The 25,363-nt window shown below is 33.6% G+C and overlaps 1 protein-coding gene across 3 annotated transcripts in view; it reads right to left on the bottom strand.

Annotated features, from left to right (window-relative positions):
• Positions 1–375: 375 nt before the first annotated feature.
• Positions 376–25,363, bottom strand: part of LOC145662457 (putative fatty acyl-CoA reductase CG5065) — a 139,504-nt gene continuing 114,516 nt past the window's right edge. For 2 of the 3 annotated variants that reach the window (XM_081728052.1, XM_081728051.1), the window contains exons 5-9: positions 24,806–24,915; positions 18,223–18,415; positions 13,944–14,183; positions 11,034–11,291; positions 376–5,414 (exon numbers count right to left, since the gene is read on the bottom strand). In XM_081728052.1, coding sequence (XP_081584178.1) covers positions 5,228–5,414; positions 11,034–11,291; positions 13,944–14,183; positions 18,223–18,415; positions 24,806–24,915 — 988 coding nt within the window. In that variant the 3' untranslated portion in view covers positions 376–5,227. Of the gene's footprint in view, positions 5,415–11,029; positions 11,292–13,943; positions 14,184–18,222; positions 18,416–24,805; positions 24,916–25,363 lie in introns of those variants that run through there. The other variant, XM_081728053.1, reaches the window with a different exon arrangement.

The raw sequence follows: 25,363 nt of genomic DNA on the forward strand, positions 1-25,363 counted from the left end.
CACAATTCAAAATATGTTAACATTTTTTGTAATGGATATTTTAAATGCATTTATAACCTTAAGCTATACACAATTGCAATACGTTTTCTAATTTTTCCTTAAAAATTGAATCTCCTATCGAATGCATTGTACATTGTATGTAAGTCCTATCATAACATATTGATAAACAGAATGGTAATCTATTTCCCCGTCATTAAGTTTTAAACCCTTTTATTGAGTAGACAAACAGCCATCATAGGAGGTAAAGAACTATAACAAAACTATATTAGAATAATTAATTATGCATAAACTTTTCATCGTAAATATGTTAACATACCTACGAATATATATACTTTATTACTTTGTAAATAAATAACAATACATATGATCAGTGTCACGTAACATTTTATTGAAATGTTTATTTGGCAAATAAAATTACAAAATGTCTTTTCACAATTGCTAAACAAGCAACAAAACTTGTCTGCCTTGAGAATTAAAATGACTGGTTTTATATGTACGTATCTTCACATCAAAAATTATTTTGTTAATTCTATACTACAAAATAATAATAATGATAATGTTGTATACACTTTCAAAAAACAAACAAAATGTGTGTGTATGTATAATAGAAAAGAAATATTTGTTTAAATACTTTTCTTATATACAAAAGTAAAAATTATGACTGATATAGCACCATTAAATACATCTAAACTTACAATATATTTTAATAATAATATTAATAATATCGAGACTTTCTCGACGAGTCTTTTAATACTGGTTTTCAAAACAATACTGTATGAAAACTTACAACAAGTTTAGTATAAGCAAATTTAATACTTGTTTATTATGTTGCAAAATTTTGTTTGGTATTTTTGAAAATCAGAAATACTTACGAAGTTTTAAATATACTCGTACTGGTATATACATATATAGTTTCAAATTGTTATGTAGAAAATTTTGATAAATACCGTGAACTTTAAGCTGGTCACCCTTTTAAACTGATCACCCTCCGAAGATGCTTTTCTTTCTTTCTTCTGCGTTTGTCATCTTTATATATTGGACAGAAGCGAACAAGGTAATGTCTTCCTCCAATTTATACATTGATTGGGCAAGCATCATATTGTGCGGCTCAATTAATTTTACTAATGACAGTAACAACTAGTGGAAAGAATGTACGGTGGTCAGATTCGGAATCCTACACCAGACGGAGCTAGTTGAAAACAATAGTACATAAAGGCTTTTCAATTTGTAATAAGAGAACTTTCAGAAAGGACGAATCGATGGTGATGATGAATAATGATTATAATCAGTGGTGGCTTTAGCGGGTAGGCCGGGGTAGGCACGAGCCCACCCAAAAATTTTGAAAAATATATAAACGCTAAAAGATACAATAAAGAGTAAATATGTTTTCCACTATTTATATTAATAGTAGATAATAATTTAACAAATAGCATCAACCACTACTGTAAAAGTCATTTCCTACTATCATTAATGAATACAGAGCGGGCCTACCCAAAATTAAAATCCTACCCTGATTATAAGAATGAATATTTTTAGTGATACAAATGAAATGAATAACACCACGAACAGTGGTATATACAGAAGGGAGTTTAGAGTTTTAACCCACTACCTTGAACAATATATTACGGAAAAATAAACATTTATTATACTAAGATATGCACACAAAATTGGCACATTTTGAAACAATATTAGTTTGTATATTTGAACTCCCTTCCCCTTGGTAATATTCCGTATATGACACCGGCTTCGAAAAATTTTGTTTCCTTTCCTTATTATAAAATGTGTATTCCCACCAAGACTGCTATTTTAAGCTGATTTGTATGTTTTTATCTCTTGAAAAATAGGAAATCATTTTCCTTTGAATCTGAAGGTTTCGTAGAATAAGTTTGCACTCCTATTATCTCTTAGAAGGTAGTTTAAAGGAATATGTAACGAACTTTATATGAACAATATGAAAATAGCGAATTACAATTCGTGCCATATTAAAACTATTAAAACATTGAACACCAAACACAGGAATACTTTGTACAGATTTTAACCATTGTGTCACTTTGTCAATGTTTGTGATTTTAATTAAAAACAATAATCTACACTGAATGTGGGTATGTTCTGTGGTTTGTCCTAAAGTGAGTTCTTGCCCAATTATCAAGAAAGACTAAGTTGGACTTGAAGGATGACCATCTCTAGTCTCTTTGTGTTTTAAAAACATTTATGGCATACTGAAAGCTCTTTTTTTCTGTTTTAAAACTATATGGCAAATGGTCAGCTCTTTTTTCTTGTGTTTTACAAACATATGACATTCTGTCAGCTCTTTTGTTGTGTTTTAAAACCATATGGCAAACAGTCATCTCTTTTGTCTTGTGTTTTAAAACCACACGACAAATGGTCAGTTACTTTCTTCTGTTTTAACATCATGTGAAAAACTTGAAAAATTGGCAACTGGACAAATATATTAAAATTTAGGTTTAGAAATATTATCTACAAGAGAACTGATTAATGACTATATATTACCTACAGCAGGTATTCATTAATACATGTCCATTAATATAAATACGACATAAAACTTCCTGACATATAGAATATAACTGAAGTTCTACTCGAAAAATCAATGTTGAATAATTCGTATCTTGTTTTCTTTTTTAATTTCTTTTGTTTGTTCAAAACTCAATTATTTTTTCATAGAGTGAATCAGGATTTCTCAACCTATTTCATACCACGACCATCTTGTTATCAAATCCTCTTCCCAGAGATAGACATAAGTAATTTCCGGTTTGTAATAATCTCCTTGATTATTGGTGCCTATGTCTCGTCAGTTGAAAATGATTTGATAATGTGAGCCATGAAAATTCAACCGGACATTTGTCGAACTTGCCCAATCAAACCAGGCTCAAATTTCGTACGAATTTTAATTTTGAATTGTATTTTAATGTGCATTTCTTGTTGTATTTGTATTTTATCCTTATTCTTGCAATTGTTTTTAAACGATGATTTATTTGTTTAAAATTCTTTGTTGTATAAGTACGGAGACAAAAATATGTCTATCAAAATAAATTTTAAAGAATTTTCTGTTGTTATATGCTCACTTATACATTTATCTTTTCACTTTTTTTCACGACGCCCCAGGTTGAGAAATACCACAGTAAATAGTAAATTATTGTATATATCATAAAACTGTTGAAATCATGACACAAAAATTTTCACAATTTATTTTTGTAAAGAAAAATATTATCTTTTTTGATGTATATGTATTTAAATTAATAATATTATGTTTACTTTTCCATGATCCATTATATTGCATAATAATATGTAATAAGTTTTGTAAACTATATGAAATGACTGTTTTAAATTTTATATTAAGAAAAAATCTATATAAGACCATAAAATCTTCTCATAATTAACAGAAAATAATCAACAAACAAGACTAAATAAAATAAATGGATTATATCAATAAATTGCGCTGTCTGAAACCAGACCAAACTAAATCGTGCTGTAGGAAATTGACCCTTATGGAAACAGTGATTACATGATAAGAAATGCTATTTTTGAGAAATAGGCTTCATATGACTCGTGAAATTTTACACTCAGTTTGTTGTGGCATAAGGTTCGGAGTGAAACACACCACGCGCAAATGATTTCACGCTTAAACAAAGAATTTGGCGAAAATGTAGCGAGCGTAATCTGGTATCAGATATATCAAATAATAATAATAATAATATCACTGAGTGTAATTATTATTGGAATAACAAAGGCAAACCATTTTATTATATAATATTTGCTTTTGGCAGCAACCCATGTTAAATTGTCAATGTTTCCATAAGGGCGAATTTCCCTCAGCACGAAATGTAGTTATTTCGATTTGGTTCCACAGCTCAATACATTTAAGGCACATAGACAAAAAAGATTCTCATAAAGAAGCGCATAGTTTTTCTTTCTAAATTGTGCTAGTGAACAACAAACTCAAATATACATAATACACTAACAAACACACACTCTATAAGAGTAATTAAATAATAATGGCATACAAAGTATCATATCGTCGAAAATTATACAAAACACACAAATTTTTCAGTACAATGTTTTCTTTCTGTGTACAAAATACCAATGGTCTATCCAGGATTTTGTTTGAGAGTTGCTAAGATTTATATTTACTAAGGGTATGTACGATAGATAAGTGATATATACTTGAAAAACCTAGAAACCTAAATGTGAACACACTACACGCACACATATATTATATAAATAAAATATTCGGAAGGAACGATAGACTTTCTAGGGTGAGTACACAGCTATGAGATGACTTAACTTCATCAAATTTAATGTAATCCATAGACACTACAATGGCACCATTTTACATTCAAGACTAACAATATAAAGCGAAATCAATACGATAATATTCCAGGGTTTATATTTAAAGATATCACTCCACATTCACTTGATGAAACATATCTGGTTAATACAAGTTGGCATTTAAAATTCCGGCAATCACTGCACGTGATAAGTGCCGGATTTGGGGATGGTTATATGTACTGCATATATTTAACAGAAAATTGATGATAAAATGTGAAGGAATGAGCAGAATTGCCTGTTAGCAGGTGCAAGCAATTATCCCAACTGATTACCGACTACGGCGCCATCAAAACACAAACGGTGTCTCCAGAAAACAATATCGAGCTAACGCGGAAAACTTGAAAATGCACTCATGCTGCAAAATCTAAAACAATTAGAGTATTGATGACCGGATATATTAAATGTCAACGTATATGCGTATCTAAATACTACATGGTAAAAATGATTAATGTGTGAAAAACGATATTACGATTTAGAAAATGTTTAGTAGATTTCTGGCACTCCTGGTTTCAATAGATAAATATGGGCGGAGACTGAACCTATCCTTGGCATTGATCCTTAAGTCTCACTATATCCTACCATTTATCTCTGATACCTGTCCACAGACAGACAGATGGACATTCTATAAGACTTTGCAACTGATACGTTACTATCATAACTTGGAAGTCTAAAACTATTCTAAATGTAAATTTTAAAATTAATAAGTTCACACTTAACGTCCTGCATTTTCACTATAATACACTATGTAATAACATAGTGACTATTCTAATACCTATAGTAGAAGGAACATTCATATTCTCTCTATAAAAACGAGAGGAATTATTTTCGTTTAAAAAATGGTCTTTACAAAGATATTGTTCTTATTCTTCTTTAAACACAATTAAACCACTCTGGCTTCTTGATCTGTTTCAGCTAACACTCGCACTATTGGAACAGAAAACACACTGGCGGAGAAGGAGTCCAACATCACGTGCAAAGCATCGAATACAGGTCCAGACCACGAGTAAATCAGCCACGCTAACAGCATATAAAATATGGCCGTTGTTGTGATGTGCACCCAATAAAGTCTGGAAACAGAAAGAGAAATGATAATCACAAATTAATTTATAGATTACCAGTACAATTTATAATGGTAATAAAAAATAATAGCAAGGCTTACTTATAGGGTTGATAGTTTTTGGTAAGCCTACAGCGGGACACATTTGACGAACATGTGCAGATCATAGGTTTTTCGTACTCCAATTTGTACATAGAACTATTTGTTAAGAATAATACAAAGAAATACACATATGGCGTACATGAATGAAAATTTAAACCAAAAACACGCGAAGCAGAAAAAATCCTAACTTTATCTTGTTGGCGGTACACCATTAAACTAGTCAAAGAATTGGCGGTGATTTTGATATTTCCAACACCCGCCATATAATATGTCTCTCTTAAACTTAATTCGGAACACTCAAAATTTTCTTAAAATTCGGGATGTTCTGCCCAATTCGAGACAAGTGGCAAATAGCCCTACTCAATTCTGGCTAAATAGAATTTCCATATGCACGAGTTCAACTTCCGATGTAGACTCATGTGGTTTGCATCTTACTTTAAACTGTAGATCCACCCCTGTAGTCTCGGTACTGAAATAAGACTCAAACTACAAACGAACAAATAATTTAATACCAATATAACTACTGATAATAAATCACTTATATGGCAACATACCTACGAAATAAAATCCATTACAGAAGGATATTTATGTATTATGTATTTTCTTACGCAATGTTGTAAACGAAATGTTTAAGAATACAAATTTCTACAACATATACATTTTAACGTGGGATTTAGTAACAGGGAAACAAGATACTAAATCATACCAAAAAGTCCAGAAAAAATTTTAGCATTAAAAAAAATCGCCATTGATATATTGTACTAGATTACAGTATACTATGCATATTGTACGAGAGTGCGTCATTTAAAAATATAGAATCAGATGGATTTGTTTTTTCTTTACATACATGGTATATCTTGACATCAATAGTTTTACACGTTCTGTTTCATATCCTTGTTTAATACTATTTACAATCTTCTTTAGTTTGATTCTCTTTCTTTAATTGCATTGTTTTGTGTATTTTTAGAAACAGAAAGTACTTAGTCCTCGCACAGTTTAATAGATAGTGCAATTAACTCGTAAGAAATAGAAAGAAAAACTTTAATTTTAATAAAATTAATTATTTTTCAATGATTGAGTTCAAATAAACAATATGTTGATAAATGTCATTAAAATTTATTAATACTTTTTTTCAGTATTGGACAACTCACAAGAAGAATGTTAAAAAAGAGAAAACAATGTACAATCCGCAGCAAAAAACCTGCAGCATGAGCATATAAGTTTATTGTGAAACTACGCCTAACAGCGCAGGAATCAACATAACGTCTAAGTGGCACGAATCATGCCAGGAGAAACCTCGGCGTTCTCCCCTGCACACTTATTTTGGAGCAAAAGACTTCGTTGTTTCACAATGAACTTACATGCTCATGTTGCAAGTTTTTTTTTACTGCGGACTGTACGAAAGGACGTTATTTTATGACAAATGTTATCCAGGAAGTACCGGAAAGCAGGCAAATTACAAAAGAGCATACGTTTTCCTTTCTTACAAATACCGAATAAACTGAATACTAGGGGGGCATTCAGGTATTCAATACATTATTGAAGGTACAATGACTCCAGTAGATGTACTCGGGTGATACAAAGTTAGATTTCAGCTTTATATTTAGCCCGAGAAAAGGGATAACCAGGACTCCACGGTAAAAAACACTTCCAGAAGTGATCTAACAAGGATGGAGACACGTCATTGAGGATGTTCTGAAAGTGTCCATCAGGTCATTGTCTTCCAGTGTCATGTAAATTTAACATGTTTATTCATCCTTTGTAAATAATAAAAGTGAAAAAATTGGGCACTGTACAACCGTTATAGAAAATCTGAACTTCCGATTTCAGTTCAACAAAAATATAGTAGTAGGAAATTCCGATTTCATCAATTTCCATTACATAATTTCGATTTATTTTTTTTTCTTTCGTATTGTGCTAAATGAGATTTTATACTATTACTATTATATTAAATGAATTTACCTATGTATGTTTATATTTTTGTATATTTATATTTTTATACCTATGGAAATCTAATCTTTTACTGTAATTAGTAACGTATTCTTCCCCTTTTCTTTTTAATAAACAAATAATAACTTGAGACATCACAAAACTAACTCGAGCAATGATAGTCTTCATTGTAACAAGTTAAATTTGGAAATGTCTAAATGTTAAAAATTTTGAATATCATTAATTGTGATAAATCTATCTCAATAGTAACATGTGTCGATCCTAAATTCTCTGAATACAGTAAATCATAAATTTATGGTCATTAACTTTCGTTTATCAGTCAACTAAAGTATTTTGTTTATCTACAAAATCATGTTATGTTCAACTAGAAATGATCAAATATAATACTCATTTCCGATTATTTCATTTTTCCGATCTGCTATAAAGTTATAATACAGTATATTAGACATTGATGATTGAATTGTTACTTTGGAAAATTCCCACCACCACGGCGAAAATTCGTATATACTAATTTTCTGTGCTATTTGTTTCTATATGTTCTAATATTAAGAGTATTTTTTTTTCTAAATTAAAATTTGATTGAAATACAGCAAATATATTTATATAAACGTAAATATATATAGCCTCTAATTAAATTAAATGGTTCGAGTAAGTAAACATTGAATTTGTTGTTGTTGAACTTGTTTATTATATAAATAAACTGTTTGGCAAAGCTTATTTATAGGACTCTTATTGTTATACAAATTTCAATATTAAATGTTATTTAAAGTTACTTAAATACACTAGCCTGTGATGGAAAAAGTGTTTGGAAACTAGTAAGTGATTCTTATAGATTTAGAGGTGCTGATTTCAACGGAATAATCGAAAAAAGCTCTATCACGTAAGGTTTTCTCAGAAAACGCACATCTTGCTATACGCTTTGGCTCCTTCTCTGAATGCTGTGTAGAGAGCACATTAAAAACATTCTCACTAGATGTCAAAAGACTACTGATAATGAAATTCCAAATTTACAAAATAAAGGATACGAAACAAATACAATATACTCCCTACTAATTAAATTTACTTTCGTTAAGCCAAATTTAGGTACCACTCTTTATTAAATTAAATTTTGTGCAATTCTAATGACAAAGAACGCTATTTCTTACTATAAGATTCACACATCAGTTTGTTTATAAGTATATCTATGCTACAGGTGAATTGATTTTGTTTTAATTTATTATGTGGTTGGTGTGCGCTATAAACTCTCCATAGTGTTTGTAAAGTAGTCTAATTGGCTCCAGGGAATTTTCATAATTGGCCACATTCGTTTTGTTACATTTCTGAAGAATGTGTAGTGATAAAATATCAGCAGAACTTAATAAACTTTTGTCAAGAAAAAAGCGTATATCGCTTATTTTGTTGTAAAGCTACGTGACCAAGATGAATCCTGGGTCCCCCACAAAGTGTGTTATCCATGCGTAGAACAGCTTCCAAAGTGGTTTAAGGGCACAACTAAGTATTTTCGTTTTGGTGTGCATATGATCTGGAAAGAACCCCGAAATCATACTTTTTTTTTGTTTGTTTGTTCAACATACAAGGGTTCAACAAAAAATTAAGAAGCACATTGTTTATCCAAATCTACCTTTAGCAAGACGCCCCGTTTTGGATTGTTTATAAATACCTTCTCCAACCCGTCCAGAAACAGAGGATACCAACTTAAGTTCTGAGGAAAATGATGATCAAGAGACAGACGAGTTTTAAGGTATTACAAGAAACAATGAAGCCTGAGCCATTTTCGCAGGTAGAACTTAATGCTTTAGTTAGGGATTTGGGTCTTACAAAGGAATGCTTAGAGCTACTGGGTTCTCGACTGAAGGAAAAAAAATTCTTTTGGAACCAGGTACTTCTATTTCTTGGTTTAGAAACAGAGAAAAAGATTTCATTCCTTAGTTTTGTGAAAAAGAAAACCTAGTATATTCTTGCAAAGTCGCTGGATTGATGGAGAAGTTGAATATAGCATATGAGGTTAAGGACTGGAGACTGTTCATCGACTCCTCGCAAAGAAGCATTAAAGCAGTGTTGCTACATAATAGCAGCACATATACCTCAGTTCCAGGTGCTCACTGTGTGTTTCTAAAAGAAAATGATGAAAATCTATCTGTAATCCACACGAAACTTAAGTACAAAAAACGAACATGGCTGGATCATATGTGGCGATTTAAAAATTATTTCCACGATTCTAAGACAACTGGCAAGTTACACAAAATATCCATGCTTCCTCTGCGAATGGGAAGCGAAGCAGGAGTAGAGCTCATCACTGGACCCAAAAAGTTTGGCCACTTTGAACATCCCTACAGCCTGGAGGTAAAAATATAATACGGAAACGCTTAGTTGATCCTTGTAGAATCCTGCTCCCGCCTCTTCATTTTAAACTTGGCGTCATGAAACAGTTCATAAAATTTCTGTCAAAAGAGGGAGAAAGTTTTCGATAGTTGGCTTAAACGTTTCCAGGATTCTCAGAGGCTAAACTAAAAGAAGGCGTATTTCTTGGTCCAGACATCAGAAAACTAATGAAAAGATAAGAAGTTTGATGATAGGATGGCCGTACCTAAGCAAAAGGCTTGGAATGCGTTTAAAGAAGTCGTTCACAAATTTCTTGCTAACTTTAAGGATCCTAACTTCAAGACCATTGTAGAATTTTAACATGTTAGTAAAATTCAAAGATTTGGGATGCTCAATGAGTTTAACACTGCACTTCCTTAATTAACATTTAGACTACTCGGATAATCTAGGTGCAATAAGTGGAGCACGGAGAGGAATTCCATTAAGTAGCAAAGATGTCTAGCAAAGGTACCAGGGAAGATTGAACGTCAACATGGTAGTAGATTACTGTTGGGTGCTGCAGAGAGAGCTTCCGCAATCAGTCTACGAAAGAAAATGCCGAAGAACGTTTTTTTTTTTTCACTCAAAAGGGCAACATGGGATCTTTAAACATATTTGTTCGAGTTTTATTTAAAAACTGAAAGATAAACTTTTCATAAAGTATGTTCATAGAGTAAGAATATATAATCTGTTTTTCCTTGCAGTTATGACTCTCTTTTATACAGAAAACTGAATGTCATTTTTGAAATTAGCGTACCAAAATACATAAAGATCAACAATTATATTTTAAACATTTTTTATTCAGCTTAAGTTTGCAGGTTAGTGTTATGTGTTTATTTTTTGAAATTAAGGAAGTTGGAATTCTGAGTTTAACGTACAGCAGGGTCTTATCGGCGAATTCTTCCACCTCTAACGGAAACCTGTGAATAAGTATTTTTGCTTAAGAAGAAAATTCTTAAGGAATCCAATGGCGGCGTGAGAGAGTTTCCTGACGTTGTTTTATCAAATGCTTTTCAAATTTTAAAAAAGCCCCTCTCCCTTTGCGTCACAATATTGAATTAGCACCTATTTTACCTTATTCTACCATATTATTTCGTAGTAAGTCCCAAGTAGTCAGAGCGTGATAACAGAAGCCTTATAACTACTTACTCTTGTAATTGCAAATATGCATCCCTATTTTCTAAAAAATCTTTTAACTTAAACAAGTTTTACTTACATTCTATGGTGTCTCCTTGCTTTTGGCAGAGTGTTGGGATCCTCTTTCAAGAGATACTGCCTTGTGCCAAGAACAAAGTTCTTGATGTAAGGATCCCAGTCAATGTCATTGATATTCGTGTAGAAAGTAGCCCGATCTTCTTCAGATAACTTTTCACTCAATAGTCGATATTTCTCGTTCATAAATTGCCATTCTTTTGTGGTGTAGTATTGCAGTACTTCTAGTCCTCCTTGGATTCGTTTTTGGATTCTGACCATGCTGAAATAAAAAAAATAAAAAATCTATTATATATATTTAATTCTATTATATAATATATGAAAAAACTATTATATGAGTTGTTGAGTTGAGTTGATTTTAGTTTAGTGTCTCTTTCAGCAGCAAGGCTATATGAGACGTGGACCTACTTATTAACGCGGAATCCGAACCACACGAGCTCCCGCCGAGAATCGAACCCGGGTCTCTCACACCAAGGGCGCGTACACTAACCGCTTAGCCACGAGGAAGCTCTATATATTTAAAATTAATGAACCAATTTGAAGCAGATGTGGCGTCAGTGATGATGGATCATGTTACCTACATCAACGTGATATAAGAGCGCGTAGTCTCAACAGAGATGGGAATTCTGCAATCGGGAACCACTCGAGCTCGCCATCTATTCCCAGTGAACCTCTTTCTCACTAATCTCAAGGAGATTTATGCTCATTAATCTCAACAAGACTCGTGCTCATTAATCTCAATGATGTTCGAGCTCATTAATTTCAATAAAGTTTGAGCTCACTAATATCAATAAAGCAAGCTCTCACTAATCTCAATGATATTCACGCTCATTAATCTCAATAAGGATAACGCTCATTAATATTAATGAGGCTCACGCACACTAATCTCAATGAAGCTCACGCTCATTATCTTAAGACTCGCGCTGACAAATCTCAATGAGACTTACTCTCACTAATCTCAACGAGCTCGCACTCATTAATCTCAATAAGTTTCCTACTCATTAGTATCAATGAAGCTCGCCATTACTAATCTTAAAGAATCTCACGCTTACTAACCTCAATGAGAGACACTCACTAATCCCAATGAGACTCACGCTCATTAATCTCAATCAGGTTTACACTCACTAATCTCAATGAGGCTTATGCTCATTAATCTTAATAAGGCTCGCGCTCACTAACATCAATAACGCTTGCTCTCACTAGTCTCAATGAGGTTCATACTTATTAATTTCAATGAGTATCACGCTCATTAATATCAATGAAGCTCATGCTCATTAACCTAAACAAGGCTCACGTTCACTAAGCTTAATAAGATTAGCGCTCACAAATCTCAATGAGACTCACGCTCATTAATCTCAATAAGTTTTGCACTCATTAATATAAATGAGGTTCATGCTCACTAGTCTCAATGAGACTCATGCTCACTAATCACAATGAAGTTCACGCTGACTAACCTCAATGAGACTGACTCAGTGTCTTGATGAAGTTCACGCTCATTAATCTCAATGAAGCTCATGCTAGCTCACACTCGCACGAACTCTTGCTCACTTTCCTCACTGAGACTCGTTCAACAACGATCTTGCACTCATTAACCTCATACACTTGCGCTCACAAGAGCTCAGGCTCGTTACAGTCAATAAGAGACGTACACACTTGTGCCTGCTTTCATTAACTTCACTGAAATTTGCGCTTACTTGAACTCAGGCTTTGGCTCGCTTTCATCAACTTCACTGGAATTTGCGCTTACTTGAACCTCAAGTTCTTGCTCGCTTTCATAAACTTCATTCGACTTTGCGCTTACTTGAAGTCAGGTTCTGGCTCAGTTCCATTAACTTCATTGCAATTTGCGCTTACTTGAATTTAGGTTCTGGCTTCCTTCCATTAAATTCACTGGAATTTGCGCTTAGTAGAACTCAGGCTCTGGCTCGCTTTTGTTTATAGGACTCGTGCTCATTGAGCGCAGGAACTCGCGAGTTTTGACATCTATAGGGCTTTAGTGAAGAACACAATGAGATAAACAAGATAGATTGAAAATAAGAAATTTCTGTCTAACGTAAATTTCAGGTATTTTGCAAATACCCAGTGCTATACAGCAAACTTGTAAACACAGTTTTAATTCTTTTTACCTTGTCCTGTATTCTGAAATCTGCCTGATAATCAACCTTAAACTGAATGGGATTTTGGATGCATTCTGCATTAACTATTTCCTCATAAAGAATATCCTACATCTCTAACTTGGCCTACAATATATCATAAACCGAAATTACTCAAATTTATAACACCAGACAGAATCATGAATTAATCAAATCAATTGCCTTAAAGTGTTAAGCTGCATCTTAAATGCATCAAAACACGTCAGTCTTAGCATTTTCACTCAAAAAGAAGTGTTCTCTCACTAAAGTATAGATTTGAATACAATTTGGTTGTTTCATATGAACTGTTGATTGGAAACAACATAAGAATGTATTTTAGTCCATTGTAAACTAGTGTAATTGTTATACTATATTCTTATATGGTAAATACAATGTTTTCGCATATAACTTCTCCACTAACAGACATGTTTCAATGAAATACAGCTACAGAGTGAACGCGTCTTCGGGGCGGAAGAGCTATATTCAATTCTCGGACGGAGCTAAGGTGGTTCGGATTCCGTGTTAAGCCGTACGTCCACGTCTCATACAGCCTCGCGGCTGAACCTGACGATAAACTCTAATCAATTAATCAAACAAATATACCAACATCTCATTCTTCACATATCAAACCGTTTAACGATTCGTGAATTGAGGATTTGCATTTTAACATTATGGCAATCTGCGTCTACCACTATATGTTTTACGTGATATCTAATCTGAAAAAATAAATACAATTCTAAACTATATATATAAAATTAATACGTATATAGTATTATACTTACAATGGCTTCATTCCTAAGAGCGAAACTATAAAATCAATGAAATATGCCGGAAGAAAATGGAAGAAGGCAACACACAACAAGTGGACGAACTTGTTGCTTTTGATGCTTCCGTCAGGAAACCAGATGGCACCACTGAGAGGATTTTCATACAAATGTTTCCGTCCTGTGTTCAGAACTTCTCCCCATGTCATCGGGTTTTCACCAGATTGGGTTGTATTGAACACCATTATCTTCTCTGATCTGTTGAAATAAATTGAAATATATTAGCAATTAACAGGTATAAATAAGTTTATTTTTGGGTCTGTATTCAATTTCAGAAATCAAAATTTGTCCTAAGCGATGTCCTATACTGGAATATAATGATGCAATTTTGGACGAAGATCAGGGGCGTCATTTAGCGGGGGCAGGAAGGGGCAATTCACCCCCCCCAAGAGTTTGAGGAATACATATACTTTAATAGATTGTGTAGTAATATGCTAGTACAAAAGTGAAATTCTTATGTAAGTGGTGCTCTTGCCCCCCTCAAGCAAAGTGTGAAATGACGCCCCTAACGAAGTCTTGTATCAAACAAGATATAAGATATAAAGTGGACCTGCAATTTAAAAATTTGGCATTGACAGAATTTTAACAGTAACAAGTAATGAGTTATTACAAGATGGCGAAGAAGACGCGCAGTGTTCTGTTGTTTGCTGAATTTAAATCGTGTGTTGCTATGCACAGATTCTAAAAAATTTACAGGAAAAAAAAAAGCTACGAATGACAGGATATTAAAAAGTAGTTAAAACAACTTCAAAGTAACTGAAAGTGTTTACTATAATACGAAGTGTATATCAGCTGCCACGCAGCAAAATATCTCTTATGTCCAAATAAAAGGTAAATTTCAAGAAGCTACCCCTGATTTTGAAGCACGCTAAAAACGTGGGTTACCTAATCTGAATAATATACAGAGGAAGTTGCATTTTCCGTAATTTTGTCTGTTTGGAAGAAGAAAAAAGGTATGTTGGGAATTCTGAATCGCCCTGTATATTCTATTATTAATATATAAAGAGAAGGTAAAATATGTGGTTATAAACCGAAATTACAATCTTGGAAAATATCGCAATAAATGAAAGACCTAATAATAATTTTAAAGAAAGATTAATACATTCAAATATTGATTCATAATGGTAGAAAAGAACGAAAAGTTAAAAAAAAAAACAAATATTCAACAAGTAACAGAGTCACAATCTACTGTACATCACATGAAGAAGTTTGGTCTAGTATTTGACAAACCAAACTCCTTTACAAGCTAAAGTTTACTAAACGTAGGCTGAACTAGATCTAGAAATACTTTAAAACGAATCAATATTTGAAAATAGAAAATATTTCAACTCTTCAGATTTGTCAAGTAGAATGTCATTTAGTTCTACTTTTCGCGTTGAACCCCATGGACAAATTTACTTTTATATCCTGAATATTATACTAACCTGCTAATTTCACAAGCACTGCGGACAGCCTACCAAACAAGAATGAAATTCATTGTTACTCAGTAGGAATATTTAACGAATTGATTTTTGAATATCCGTATCTTTGAGATCAACTGAATGGATCATCGAACATTGACGAATTCAATTTCTACCTTTTCACCCTGTACACCCTGGCCAAAATTTATGGTAATCAAGCAAGTAGTTCTTGGGAGTTTGTGTCTCCTGGACAGACAAACTGACAGTAAATATATATATGAAGCAATTTTTGGTAAACCAAACTACTAAAAACCTATTAATTATGGAAAATGGAAGTTATTATTTATCGTGCCGACTAACTTCGAAAACAGTTGATTGTTTGGTTGAATCAACTTTCCAGCATCAAGGCTATATGAGAGGCTTTTTCTCTTTAAAGTAAAATCAAAATTACTACTTGAATTTGAATCCGAGGCAAGTTGCCATACCAAAAATCGAACACAGTGTCACACATAACTAGCTACGGTTTGATTCTATGGAGTATTCAATTCTACGGTACCTTAAAAAAAAAAAAAAAAAAACTTTTCGTTGCTATTCAATTGCATGTTCTCGTCATTTGTTTCCTGTAAACAAAATATCCGACAGCGGCCAGGTAACGTTAAGCAAGCAATTCATTGTATCCGTTATAAAAAGCATTGACAATGATTGATATCCTTCCTCGGTGTATAGGTATACAAACGCTCTCAGGTCGTTATGCCATAATCCTTTGTTTAACATTTATTACGCGTACAAAAAGAAAAAGAACGATTAATTTTATGAACACTCTTTCAGATAATCTCTACAACTATTACCGTTAAGAATAAGGAAACGCTATGTGTCGCCTGGCTACAGAGCAAATTGGTTTCAGAAACCTACAGGAAAGATAATGGTCTGAGAAGCAAGACTCATCTGCTTTCACTTGTTTCTTTTTTTTTATTACCCAGAGTGCATTTGTGTTAAGATTGACGCGGGTTATTGTGTTAAACCAAGGACAAACTTGTAGCGGTAGAAGTGATGACATAATAATATTGTTTTCGCCTTCCGAAATACGTTTTAGAGTTCTATATACATACACGAGAATGATTTGTGTGAGTAAGCCAGTAGGTATTGTTTCCGTCAAGACATTTACCTTTTGTATCTGGTATCACTTTTTCCTTCACATTATGCGGTTCAAAGAGCATTATTGCCTGTGAGTGATCCTGTGTGCTTTTCCTTGCTGTCAAGTTTAAAAAATAAATAAATACATAAATAACTTGCGACTGACTCTGATTGACGCAAGCGAAAGCGCGAATTTGTTGTCATGTTTTGATCAAATTATACATGGAAGTTTGTGAAATTGCGAAACGAATTTTGTTTTTTACTCGAGGAAGGACTGTAAGGCACGTTCCCACTCTTTGGAAATGGTTGTGCACGGTATAAACAGAACTTCCTATTTCTCAGTGCGACCTATGTTATTTTTTTCCTGCAGCTGATTTGTCGTTCATTCATTTTTTGTTCGTCTCTTATCTTGTCCAAATGAAAAGGGAAGAACATTAAAGAATATCATCAGCAACTTGACACCATAGCATTTAAGTGGCCCACTTACAAAGTACGTTGGATAGAAATGCTATATCGCGGGGCCTATATAGTCATTTTTTTGTGTGTGTCCCATTGATCCCATAGATGTCCTAAGACACTTAGACTCACAATAGAAATTTTAAAAATAATGGGAATATGCACAGGATGTCCCTTGAATTTTAATGTGAAGTGCTTGTTACAGGATAATATTTGGATGACCAAAATCGTAATGTGATTATCCTGCGAAGAACCCAGAAATGTCCCATAGGAATCTGGAGCTTCACAGGATGTAGTCACCCACATAAGTACCTGGACCCCAAGTAATGGTTTTATAACAGTCAGGGGTCCAGGTACTTATGTGGGTGACTATACACGCGACATCCACCACCAAATATGGGACATCCCGATATTTCGAGACTGACATCTAAGAGACGTGTTTGTGATAGACGGGTCAATGTCCTTCTCCTGTCATCCGTCCATATACCGTCCTTTCAACCTCCAGCGCTTTCTTTGGTAATTGAGCATTGAATTACGATTATGTATGATAGCCTCTTCTAAGGCAGAAATTTTAAATATTGTAATGTACCATGTGCTTCTGTTTATATGCTCCTCTTTGTAAATGATATGTGCTCCTCTTTGTAAACATCAAACACATGTATTTTCGTTGCAGTGCTACACCTCACGTGGGATTACAAGAAACAGACGACGGTCCACTCACACCACCTACAAGTCACATGACGACATGGGAGCAGCAGCGCCACCGCTGCTAGCAACGCCTATATATTGAGAACATACAATGGATAGGCACCAGCCTTCGATTGGTCTCCCCTCCTCTTGCTTGCCTGGAGCACTAGGAGAACCCAACGTCAAGGCCTCTAGTCTGCTGCGGAATTCTTAGCTTCCCTTCTACCTGACTTAGCCTGCTTCGGGGCTCTGTGTCTCTTTAACCCTCTCACTGCTTGCTGCGGAGCATTGGGGTTTCCTATGCCACTCTGCTTAGCTTGCCTGGAACTCTGTAGATATCGTATTCTTGCCCGCACGGTCTTGGGCTATCTAATTTTTACCTGACAATAGAGAAAGTTGTATTGAAGTATTTCTGTAGATATTGTTTTTATTAGAGGATTTTTTGAATGTAATAAACCGATAGTGGGAGTCGATTCCGGACTCTGATATACTCAACTTAGCTCTACCTACTTCTGCACTAGCACAACTTTTAAAATATACAAAGACAAAAACATATTTACCTATTGGTTCCTCTCCACCAAGCAGCTATTATCATGGCGTTTATACACAAGTCTACAGGAACTACATCTGCCAAATAATCTTCTCGGCAATGCATGGAACGTAGAACTCCCTTTCCAGCTCCTACAAGAAGACCTGTGGGACCATTTAGGTTTTCTACCCAGCCAGGGAGAGGCTCCCTCCAAGCTGCTGTTACTAAAAATAGAAAGAAAAAGAATAGCGTAAGCTTCACAGTATTGAAAATTTTTTTCTTACTTAATATATATATATATTTAATGAAAAGAGAACTTTCTCCTTTGTTTAAAGAAAGCAAACAAATATTAAAAGTTATATTTAGTTCATCAAACGTTTAGTTCAATTTGATTAAACTAAACAGACTAATTTACATATATCTAAAATCATAATCCTAGAGTTGGGTAAACAACAATCTAGAATTACATATATTAGTTCGATCGTACGTCATCTTGTTTGCTAATAGAACTGACTTGGTTCTGGTTAGTTCTATTAACTTGAAATTTGAATACTTTCCTTCATCACGAATACAATATTATGATTTATCAGTTATTTTGTACTATAACGAACACGATATTATCAGTTACTTTATGTTATCACGAATACAAATATTATCAGTTATTTTGTAGTATCACGAATATAATGTCAGTTATTTCGTATTATCAGGAATACAGTATTATTCGTATTATCAGTTATTTTGTATTATAATGAATATAATACTATAAGTTATTTTGTACTTTCACGAACACTATATTATCAGATATTTTATGGTATCACGAATGCAAATAATATCAGTTATTTATAATATCATTCATTTCGTATTATCGCGAATATATTATTATCATACATTTTACGTTATCACAAATACGATATTATCAATTACTTTATATTGTCATGAATAAAAAACCAAAACTAACTTTCCAACTTCTTTTATGCACACTCATACTCAATGACAAATATTCGATGTAGGCCCATTTCGTGACGTGGGAGATGTCTAAACGATAATCAACTTCTTCCAAAAATCCGTGCTTGTTTGTGTCTTTTCCCCTCCACAAGTAGCCTGTCGGTCTAAACTGTTTTAAACACCTTGAGATGGTGTGGTGCTTGTTTATCAAATTTTGACTGAAAATATATCTGAAGAACGGTTTATACCAATGGAGTTCTAGACTATTCGAGCGCATAGTAAGCCTTCTGTATCACTGATTCCGCCATTTTGCTACTGGGCAATTTCGGAAATACCTTGAAGAGTCCTTCAGTGTTGCCAAATGGAACTTCGAATGTTTACCTCAAACATTGGTATTTTTACGTGTTACATCAGTATTTTTTTTAAAGAATAGATTTAATACAGTTGTCACAGGTAACTTTTCTTTTCTGTGCTGCTCATTTTGAATTCCATTCTAGTATTTACCGAATCTACATGGACTTCACACACAATGAGGGTTAGAGCACGTTTCCTTTATAGTAAAAACGAGTTCTCCGGAAGTACCCTAAGCGTCAAATGTTGCTTTCAGTTGAGAACAGAGATAAATTTCCAGCATTTCTCCCCCTTTTCGGTTTCTTTATCCCCTTAATCTGCTAGTAATCTCCTCTTTTTCTCTTTCCCCTTCTTTCAATGACACTTATCTAAAAGTTGATTTCCAAATTTCTTTGTTATCGTGGACTGAGTGTGCTGCTGACAAAATCAAGCAGTTTGTGCTTTCTTTGGATTCAAAAGAAGCGGGTGCGATTTCCAAAGGCGTACCAACTTCTTCAACCAGAGAAGATTCATGATCTGCAGACAAAACTGTTTTCTGTCTCCGGTATGTGTTTTGTGTTCACTAGAAACTTAGAACAACATTGCTTAGACAAGGAACAGTGGGTTAACTACTATATACTTTACTGAGGCAACAGATAAATGGTTTTGCCAAAAAAAACCTCAGGTTAGATTTAGAAGAATACGCATGTTGTCGGATTTGCAACACTTACAGAGCTGCCATTTCGAACGAGTGCAAAGTTTGTCCTACCGGTCTCTGCATATGTAGAAAGAAGCTTTTACATCTACAAAGATGTTTTATCTCCAAATAGAAATGCATTAATATTTAAAAACTTAGACATGTTTAATGTTATTAAGGACAACAGCTGTATGTTTTTCCTTCCTAATATAATGAAGAGAGGTATATACTTTATATCAATTTATTTCTATTTAGATTTTAAGAAAAGGGAGGATTTCCCGTTCCTCTTGGGGCCGAATATTCGTCTCAGGATCTTGTTTTCAAATACATTCTTCCGTCAGAGTAAGCGATCATATTTCGCAACCATACACCTCAACAGGCATTATTCAATATTTTTATCTTCAAAAATATTTTAGATATTTTTAGCTTCAAATTCCTCCACAGAATTCACGACGACAAAAGCTTGTGAACTGAATAATAACACAAATTACCTTATTTCAACCAATATTTAGTTTTCTCGTAGATATGGTTTTGGTTTGTTGATATTGATCCTAGATATTTTAAAGTATCCACTTCGTCGAAAAGTATTATTTGATATTTTGAGGTATCCATAATTTGCAGTATTACGACCTCGACGAACTTCCATGTATTTACTTTTCTCTAACATTCTTTTAAAACATTATAGGTCGTCGACACTAATTGGGCACTAGCTTTTAGCATATGTTTTATAACTAGTGCCGGTGTGGGTGGGGCCAGTTCACGTGAAGATAGCCCCACCCATTTTAAAAATGCAGCACTAATTTTGTAAACTATACCAAAAAAATACTTCTAAATTAGTGCTGACGATACCGCATACAAAGAAAATCAGTGCTATTAATCTCATGATAAAAATTAGGGATTGATTGTTTTCTTTGATGATGGTGCCATTAAAGATTCTCCTATTTTAACCTTCTAACAATAGCACTAATTTTCTTTCTATGCGGTATCTTCAGCACTAATTTAACACTAGCTTTGTGTATGAGTTTTTTCTGAATCCGTTGAGTGGGTGAGGCTAGTGTGAATCTAGCTCTACCCGTAATTTTTTTATTGTTTTTTGACGTTTTAGTAACAGCAGATTTTTTTAACCTTGTAGATCGTCGGTACTAACTAGGCACTAATTTTTTTTATGTGTGTTTTACCATTAGTGCGGGTGTGGGTGGGGCCACATTCACGGGCATATAGATCTATTCAATAAGTCATTCACATAGAAGTTACAAATGATGCGATTTCATTTCACTGCATATTTTGCTTAATTTTACACATATTATAAAGTGAAACAAAAATCATTGAAAAATAGTGTATTTGTTATTCAAATTAGCAACAGATTTCATTAAACCTAGATCCTTACTTACTACGTAATCTATAATTGTTAGCATTAGCCAATCCTTTACATTTGGAAATTCCTGTTGTGCAATCCCAATTAGCAATTACGTATTCTTATTCAACAATACCTAAGTATGTGAATACCAATAACATTTTATTTTTAATAACTTAATTTTGTAAAAATCTATTACTTTGGTGGAACCATCTTCTAACAATAATGTTTCAACGCTATTTAACATATACCAGAGTTCACATCTGATGGTGGTGTTCAAACTGTGTTAGACTAGACAAATTAACTTTTTTTTGTGCCTTCTTGGATGATAATGATCAGTAGCTACACGTTATGTAAGAAAAAAAAAACTGACTGGGTCTCTCAGTCAAAGGTGAAGGCCAACAGCATTCATCCGTCTGAGTCTCTAAATTAAAATGCACATAAAAACAAGTGTCCAGTTCTTAGTAAACTAGCTAAGGGTAGAATGTAAAACGAACAAGTAATTTCTGTGTAAGTCACACATCACAGATATAGTAAAAGAAAAAAAAAGCACCTTAGGGCAGTTAGACTTATGAATTATGTAATCTGTACAACGTGGAAATCCCATTCAAGTTTTGAAATAATAACAATAATAATAATACAGATGGTCTAGGTATAGGGAAAATCGTATCTTATTTGCAAGAATTCAGAATGAAAATGACTGTTACTATGGTCCTGGATACCAGTAATGGAATGGATCATGAACTTCGTGACCCGTGACTCGGAAGATCCAAAGGCAATCAGACCCATGACTCACCAGATCCGGTGACCCGGACAGACCCATGACCCGAAGACGAAACATATGATTCTCTCCTTTCCCATTGCTTTTCTAGTAAATATAATTTTCTTTGACAATTGTTATTTGCGTCTGTGTGTCAAACATTTGCACTGAAAGATAACTACAAGATTTATTAGAGTACGAACGTGACAGAATTGCAGAAAAGATAAACTACATGTTTCTCTTATAAGGTATCGTCAAAATTTAACCGACCTCTAAATCTTGTCGTTTAGAATATAAAAGACACCGCTGAGCCCCAAAAATTGTCTGGTAACTCTTTTTGTATAGGTTATGTTCAAATACTACGTATGGGGAAACGAATAAACACGAAATTATATTTGTGAAAACATAAAGTATTCAAAGCATGGCAAAGTGGGGCATGCTGGCTCAGTGGTAGGGTGCTTATCACTGGTGTGTGAGGTTCCTAATTCGATCCCCAGCCAACTAACTTTGTGGTGGACAATGACGTGTCCGTGGGTTTTCTGAGGGGACTTTCGTTTGCTTCCGCATTCTCATTCCATTATTTATTCCATCATTATTTATTTATTTTAATCATCCGTCTCTCTTCATTTACCTTAATCATCCTCCCTTAGCCCATATCGTGGGACCTTAAACTGAAAGATTTCACTTCATTTTTTTCCTTTATTAATTAGATAAATGATTTTATTTATTTATTTATTTATTTATTTTCTTTTTGTAAAATGACACGTTAGTAAAAACAAGTTTTGACAAAAATGATGAAAACTATACTACACAGAATGGTTCCCCAAAAGCTTCTATTTATTTATATGTCAAGTGTAGGCAACAGCTTGACAGGATCAGATATCTCACAAAATGTGTATCTACGCGTCGCAAACACGATATTGTCGTTAATTTCACGTCTGACAAAACTTGATATTTGTCGTTTCAAAAAAAAAAAAAAAAAAGATTCAAATATGATTCGCTCTTCATTTGAACTGGCAAAAGGATCGCTGATACATATTCTCTCAGGGCCTCTTCCCCCATTGATAAACTTCATGAAGTGTCCCTAATTTTGCATTGGAAAGGTTTGCAGCAGTAATGGTGAGATTACAATTAGCAATCTCTTGAATATGATTATACTGTATATTGCATATTATTGTTATAATGTCTGTTAAATATTCAAGTAATTATCGCCACACATCACAATAACAACTGTATCAATAACAATTCTTTTTCATAAATATACATAATTTATAAAGATTTTGTGAAGGTTATGTTCGAACCGTCGAGCACCGTAGAAAAATTAATCCATGCATCTATGTAATCTTAATGTTATTCTTTTCTTCATCAACAAATGAAAAGTTTATAAAAATATTTTATTTAAATTAAGATAAAAAAAAAATCAATGCGACAACTAAGGTGTTTCATAGGTGTTGGAACAAGAATTCAATTATCATGAAATGAAAATGAAATCTTTTGTTTTGTTTTTTTCTCCTAGAGAGACAGAGAGAGAAAGAAAGAGAGAGAGAGAGAGTTGATAGACAACATACGAACCTGATATGAAACAAGAGTACTAATGGTAGACCCTACACATAAACACCAGATTAGTCGTAGTATTTCATTCCTTCTTTGTGTTAGAATATATGAATTTGTTTAAAATGGAAATAAACCACCTCGAAATGAATACATTTAAAAAACATAGGCGATTGTGTCCAAGAATTACCTTCTGACACAGCCGTTCATAGATTTCGTGGGGACCCAAACAAATTACACGTGGCCCCGCTGCTTTTTTTTTTTTTTTTTTTTTGTTACTGAAAACAATCAAATAACATAAATGTCGCTAAGTTCCTCTATTATTATTGAACTAAATTATATTTTTGTCAACAGAGGCCAGAACATCCTTAGGAAGTACTAAATGCTTATTTTTTTAAATCTAATCTCATTTAATCCAATCTCAAGAAAAGTTATGATTATTTTATCGCTGTAGGGAATATCAAACTTGAAATAGTAATTAAATTTTAAAAAAACTTGAAAAAAATATATTTATTTTTCACAGGCCTTCCGGCATTTGACGGAGTTGCATTCGCTTTGGGCTCGATTTCAGAAATGTATTCTGTAAAATCTAATAAACATATGGTATTGTGAGATATATGATAACAAAGCCAAAGTTTTCTTCCAACATATCACAAGTGTTTTAAATGAGCACCTCGCGTAACTCGGCACATATCAAGCCGATAATCAATTTCCTGCTAAACATTTTTATAGCATATTGTTGTAGTCAATTATCAGCAATTCATCTCATGTTTGCTGTTGACTCTTACAGCAGTAGAAAGTGGGAACGCTGCGTGGAAACGAAACTGAAAGTTAACCTAAGTTTATTAGATTTTACAGAATAAATATTTGAAATCGGGTCCATTATTTTGACTTGCCCTGTACAAGATATTATATTGTTTATTCTGTTCCGATCTTTGTTTATAAATACAAGATTTTTTAAAACAAAAATTACTTACCTATTGACGGTCGAACAATGACTATTGGGAAAAGCTCACTGTGATCCGACATCAGTTTTTCTGATAAACATTTTGAATATGCATACGTATTTGGCAGTTTTCCTATAAACCTGCAAGGAATAAGTACAGTATAGTTACATCATAAATGACTCTTATGTTATTAAAGAAGATGGACTGTCCAGGCCCGCAACCAGAGGGGGGATAGGAGGGCCTGGCTCCCTTAAACTTTACTTAACCTCTCCAGACCTCAATACAAAATTCTATTATTAATTCAAAAAGCACAATTTAGATATTTGTAAGATAATTTTTGATTACTTGGTCCCCCCTAACATATTCATGCCCTCTCCCCCCAAAAACCTCTGTGGCTGGTTTGCGGGCCTGGGACTGTCACAGTATACACTACGTGAAGGCTTCTTATAAGTGTGAAAATCTATATAAAAGGTTTGACAATGAAGTTCCAGAACTGATATTGGTGCTCTGTAATTGCTAATGACAGAAAATTGTATATCATGTGAGGGTAGCGCTATGATTTTGTAGGACAAATAGAGATTTTGTAAA

This window comes from Thermobia domestica, chromosome 10 (assembly GCF_964235325.1).
Source record: "Thermobia domestica chromosome 10, izTheDome1.hap1.1, whole genome shotgun sequence".
Classification (NCBI taxonomy): domain Eukaryota; kingdom Metazoa; phylum Arthropoda; class Insecta; order Zygentoma; family Lepismatidae; genus Thermobia; species Thermobia domestica.